The sequence below is a fragment of the Carassius auratus genome, chromosome 26 (assembly GCF_003368295.1).
Source record: "Carassius auratus strain Wakin chromosome 26, ASM336829v1, whole genome shotgun sequence".
Lineage (NCBI taxonomy): Eukaryota > Metazoa > Chordata > Actinopteri > Cypriniformes > Cyprinidae > Carassius > Carassius auratus.
In genome coordinates this window covers 14,660,636-14,666,286 of record NC_039268.1, presented here as the reverse complement: position 1 = coordinate 14,666,286, position 5,651 = coordinate 14,660,636, and the positions used below count along the sequence as shown (strand labels likewise).

Genomic DNA, 5,651 nt, shown 5'->3' with positions numbered 1-5,651 from the left:
GCAAAAAATAAAAAAATAAACCTTGGGATCTTACGGACCTCCGCACATGACATGCAGCAAAAAATTGTAGGCTAAATTGTGTGCATGATTTACTAATTCATTCCCTCAATGTACTAAAATGTGCACACGATTACTATTGCGTTCCCTTGATTTACTATTTCGTTCACTCGATTTGTACATTTTGCGCACAATTTACTAATTCATTCCCTCAATTTGCCAAATCGTGCGCACATAGAGGGAATGCAATAGTAAATCGAGGGAACGCAATAGTAATCGTGTGCACGTTTTAGTAAATTGAGGGAGCGAATTAGTAAATTGTGCGCACAATTTATTTATTTTTTCTTGCATGTCATGTGCGGGGCTCCGTAGGATCTGGATTTATTTATCCCTATAAAAGCACATAATGTCATGTGATAAACATCCAATGGAAACACAGTGGAAGGGATACATACTTTACTATGAACTGATGGTAAAACTCGCAAGTTTACACAAAATCCAAGCCTGTTAGGACAAGTGTTAAAGTCGGTTATTGGATCCTTAGTGATACATGTCATGTTTTTCTATTGTTTTCTATTTTTAATCAGTTTAGACATTACTTTTCAAGTAGCCAGTCCATTCAGTCAGATTAGCTTGGTTACTACCTCCTGCAAAGACTGTTCCTTTACAAAAAACTCTGTGTGTTAAAGCTGTGTATGTTGGCAAGGTATTTGTGTTGAAGTCCTGCGCGTGTGGGGAATCTGAATGAAGCACAGAAAACCGGAGCACGGTTTCATTGTGACGTGCGTATGGAAGTGTAGCCAACACAAGAATCCAGTTACTTGGCGACAGCATGCAACTGCTGTTTTTTTGTTTTTTTTTTAGAGGTTTGTTGTTAACCACGTGGTTTTCAACTTTTTTTAAGGCAGACATTTTGGTTAGCGCTAATTCCTCGTGTAAATGAGTCCGAATACACACAGAGACATCATATCAGTACCTGCTCTAATTTTGGCAACAATGTCACACTGAACAATGACATACTGTATTTTTATACTGTTATATAAGCTAAACAGAACACTCAAACATTACGTGCCATTAATATAGTAAGTGACCTTGATATGCAAAAACTATTTCTAAAACTGTTTTATGTCCTGAGCAGCTTATTACACACCAGTAGAAGCTGGACATTGTGAAGATGATAGGTTGAGAAAGAAAGTGCTGTTGCATTGGTAAATGTTTTTTTAGAAATGAAAGCAGTGCTGGAGAACGTTTGAACTCTGATGATGGTTTACTCTCATGTGGACCAAACGGTGTTGAGAAATTATGTTCGATTTAGCTTCAACGGTCCCATTAGAGACTTTTATGTGTCTCCAGAGCAAGTATGTGAAGTTTGTAAAGAAATAAACGTTATTATCGAGTATAATGGTGGTTCACGGTTTAGAGAGGAAGTGGTTTTAGCCGTGGGAAGTGTTTCAAGTGCATGAAACATGTAGATTAGGATGACTAGTGTGACTTTTATATGCATTACTCAAAAATAGTATGTAGGATCTGATTGAATGAAGCTACCCAATCCATAGTGCAATGTGTATTACTCATATGCGTATCATAACTTTTTTTTTTTTTTTTTTATAAAAGTGTAGTTTTGTTTAGTTTTTTTTTTTTTTTTTCATGGGTCTGACTGTGAGTTTTTAAAAGGGAAGACCAATTAGGTCTACAGTGTAAAGGTTTTTGGTGAGGCCCAAAAATGGTTTCTAGGTTTTCAAAGGAATAAGTTAAAGAGACATTTTTTTAAACATACAATGCATATTTTATTTGTCTTTTTTTTTTTTTTTTTTATACAACTGGACATCCAAAAATGGGGCAGCTCTTTCAAAATATACTTGTTCTTGGTTCTTTAGAGTCCACAGTATAGAGAAAGTGTTTTTTTATGTCCTAAAAAAAGATCCAGTATCTCTCTTTCCTCTGTTTTCATTAGCTTTTTATATAAAAACTCAGTGTTGTGGGTGTGTGTGTGTGTGTGTGTGTGTATATATACATATATATATATATGTATATATAATAAGGCCAGCTCCCTGGACATGGATTAAAACTAGTCCTGGGCTAATTTGCATTAGTGTTGGCAGTGGTCCTTTTTTAGTTGTCTATGCAAGGAAAACTGGCTTAGATTATATTATAATATAAATAATAGAAAGTGCATTGAGTTTAAACAGTATTCGTCCAATTTTCCCAGAAGTGCATCATAGATACATCTTCAACAGGTGAGGGTCTCCATATCGTCATAGGTAGCATTGCATATATTTCTGTTTGAACCAGTGTTTTCAAATTATATTTTGGCACAGTATACAGTAGTAGCGTTAACTGTGCCAATAATTTACTAATATACTGAGTATTTGTTCCTTTCCGTTTTTTTACCTTTTTCCTAATTCCATGTTTAATACAAACTATTTTTTTGTGACTTTTTAGTTTTCCTTTTAGTAAACGGAAAAGGTGCAAAACGGTTTTTGTCTGTAAAAGAGATCTAGCAAAATAGACATGGCGTTTATTAATCCAATGTTTTTGTTGTTTGTTTAGGGCATCTGATTTCATGACTCCGATTTCATTGTTCCCTGAATTATTATAGCTTCTGATTTATAGAGTTCTAAACTTATACAGTTGGGAAATTGCATTGCAATGTTAAATAAAAATAGTTTTCCATAATAACTTGTGCTCTCCTGTCTTGTTTACTTCTAACCACGTTAGCGTTTAACTACATTTATATGCCATAGCAGGTTTTCTGCTTTAGAATAAAGAAGAACATGACATCCTAACTAGCTTAAACCAGGAAAATATTCAGAATCTATTACTGCTTTCCTGTGACAGTTGTCTAAAATATTTATTACAAAATAACTATGTTGGAACATGATGTGAAACATTCAAACAAACCAGTTTCTTGATCAACATGAGCCGTACACTTTCCTAACCAGTCCTGACGGATCATCTGACAGCAACAATGCTGGAATGTAACGATCACAGTCAGTGATGTGAATAGTAGATGTTTATGAAAGGACAGCACAAAGAACACAGTACCACAGTGAAACTGATGAATGTTTAATGGCACTTTCTAGAACCATTTTTCTCCCTAGGGTTTACATTTTAGTTCAAAGTAGCTACAATTCATAAACAAAGCAAATTAGAAAAAAAAATATTTTTAAAACCCAGAACCTGTATTAAACCCAAAAAGAGCATCTGCCTAGGAAGAAAAACAAAAAATAAATCAAAGTTGGCTTTAATTTACTGAATAAAGCCCAACAATCTGATCTCACCTCTTTAAGTATATTCTTTGGTATAAAGAGCATCAGTTTTAAGATGACAACATTGTCAAGATACATTTAGGCTAAATTGTTAGAGCATAGTGCCAAGCAGTGGCTGTCTGTGGTACTGACTCAGGTATCAATGATGCAAGTAAGGCATTACTGTTATTAATCTACTCTGGTTCAAATAAGCATTTGGACACATGAAAACATCAAGGGCAATGTCTTAAAAGCTGCCTGAGTCAGATTTACCACAAAGTCTGACACTGTAGAAACAGGGTCATGCAGCTGCCACCTATAATAACATATAGGAATAGTTAGAGGAATAAGTTGTATGCTGTTTGATTATCTTGGCGGTTGGGTCAAAAAAAAAAAAAAAAAAAGGTATGGCAACAGAGAAAATATAAGTGGTTCGTGATTAAAGGAATAGTTCACACTAAAATGAAAATTTACTCAATATGTACTCACCCTCATGCGATCCAAGATGTAGATGACTTTGTCCCTTCATGAATACAGATTTGGAGAAATGTGGCTTTACGTCAATAACTCACCAATGGATCTTCTGCAGTGAATGGGTGCCGTCAAAATGAGAGTCTAAACAGCTGATAAAAAAAAGTATGTCCACATCCAGATTGATCCACATGCTGCGTGTTTGTAAGAAAGAAATCCATCAATATTTTTTTTTTTTTTACTTTAAACCTCTGCTTCTGGCCATAGTCTGTTATTAGTTTATAATAATAATATTGATGTCTCCAGTAAAATTCACCCCCCATTGTACTCTTGCATTAAAATCCACAAACATATTTGTTTAGAGCTGTTTTTGCATGTAAACAGTGCTTGATCTGTGCATATATATCTCTCCTGATTCAGCCAAGATCAGTTTTTCACTGGAGAATTATTTATTATACAAATACAATTTTGGATTCTCATTCTGACGGCACCCATTCACTGCAGAGGAACCATTGCAAAATTTCTTCAAATCTGTTTCCACAAAGAAACAAACTCATGTATGGCCCCTGGAGTGCATACATTTTCATTTTGAGTGTATAAATGTGTATAATACTAAACACATATGCATAGCAGGAGTTTCCAGCATTCATATAAATAAAAATTATAGTCAACATTATATACATAAAGGTAATACACACAAGTACAGCCATTTAAACACCATGGCACCTTTCTTACAGACACATTATGGGTAGAACAATTTAATGTAGTAGTTGTTTTAATGATTTTGTTAAAGCCTAGATTTATTTAGGAATCTCCCTTGCATGAAGTCCTGACAGACTGCCTTCAGATTTAAATGAGAAGTTATTATGCCATTGATGGAATTAAACGTTTAAAGCAGACAAATAGGATCTGTTCATCCTTGGAAGTGAATCCAAAATATCTCTGAACAGATATACAGATGTGATACAATACATGCATGAAATAGAACTAGAATTTACAATACAGTAATCATGATAAATCATCTTTTAAATAAAATGTGTTTCATTGCACTTGTTAAAAATTAATACGATTTTTTAAAGGCAATATAGTGATTCATTTTTTTAAAAGAAGTAATAGGTACTAAGGGATATATCAGATTTAGAACAATAAAAATAAGCATTTCTGAAATATACATGTAAAAGACCCTCACCGGTACATATTTTTAACTATGTATATATATATATATATATAGCATGTGCATGATATCAGTGACACTCATAGAGGCACACACATACACATGCACAATTTACAGACTGGTGCTTGCATGTGCCCACAATTAAATCCTCAGACATGCACGTATGTACAAATGCATACAAAATAAATAAATATGTGAGTAGTATCCTCTTGGTTCACGGTTTCCTTCAAAGCAGTATTTGGAACAGTCTTTGATTAACCCTATTACAACATCTGCCTGGAGTTTTTCCTTTGTGTTTGTGAACATCCCTGGGCAGTTCCAGTGTAGCTGGAGAAAAAAACTGTCCATCCTCCAAACTCTTTGGTCTGGGGAACATAGACGCCATGGTTAATCTGAATGAATGGGACCAGACCGGGTCTCTGGAGTATCCCATTTTGCCTTGGGTCAACCCAAGCTCAGGTCCCAGTAGTAGTATTGCGCTACCAGAGTGGAGTGGTTTGGGGTGGTGAGCAGCTCCAGGGTTTCGCTCTACCACCCCACTGAGGGCTAGATGGCCCCCTCGCTGTGGCCTGTGTGGTTCGTCTTGTTGTGGGCCACACAGTTCTGTGTCTGGTTGAACAGGGTGGTGGTTTCATCAGTCACTCCATCATGGAGGTCTGTCAAAGTCAATTCGATTTTGGTGTACTCGCTCTCTGAGGACTGTGGCGTCTTGTCCATGCGGGACGCCATGATGGCGTTCTGATACTGCTGGCGCGTCACCT

At 35.8% G+C, this 5,651-nt stretch overlaps 1 protein-coding gene across 1 annotated transcript in view; it reads right to left on the bottom strand.

The window, feature by feature from the left end:
• Positions 1-3,047: 3,047 nt before the first annotated feature.
• LOC113044414 (metal transporter CNNM2-like) overlaps positions 3,048-5,651 on the bottom strand; it is a 32,127-nt gene continuing 29,523 nt past the window's right edge. The window contains exon 7 of the mRNA XM_026204392.1: positions 3,048-5,649. Within this exon, the coding sequence (XP_026060177.1) occupies positions 5,437-5,649 (213 nt within the window). The 3' untranslated portion in view covers positions 3,048-5,436. The remainder of the gene's footprint in view (positions 5,650-5,651) is intronic.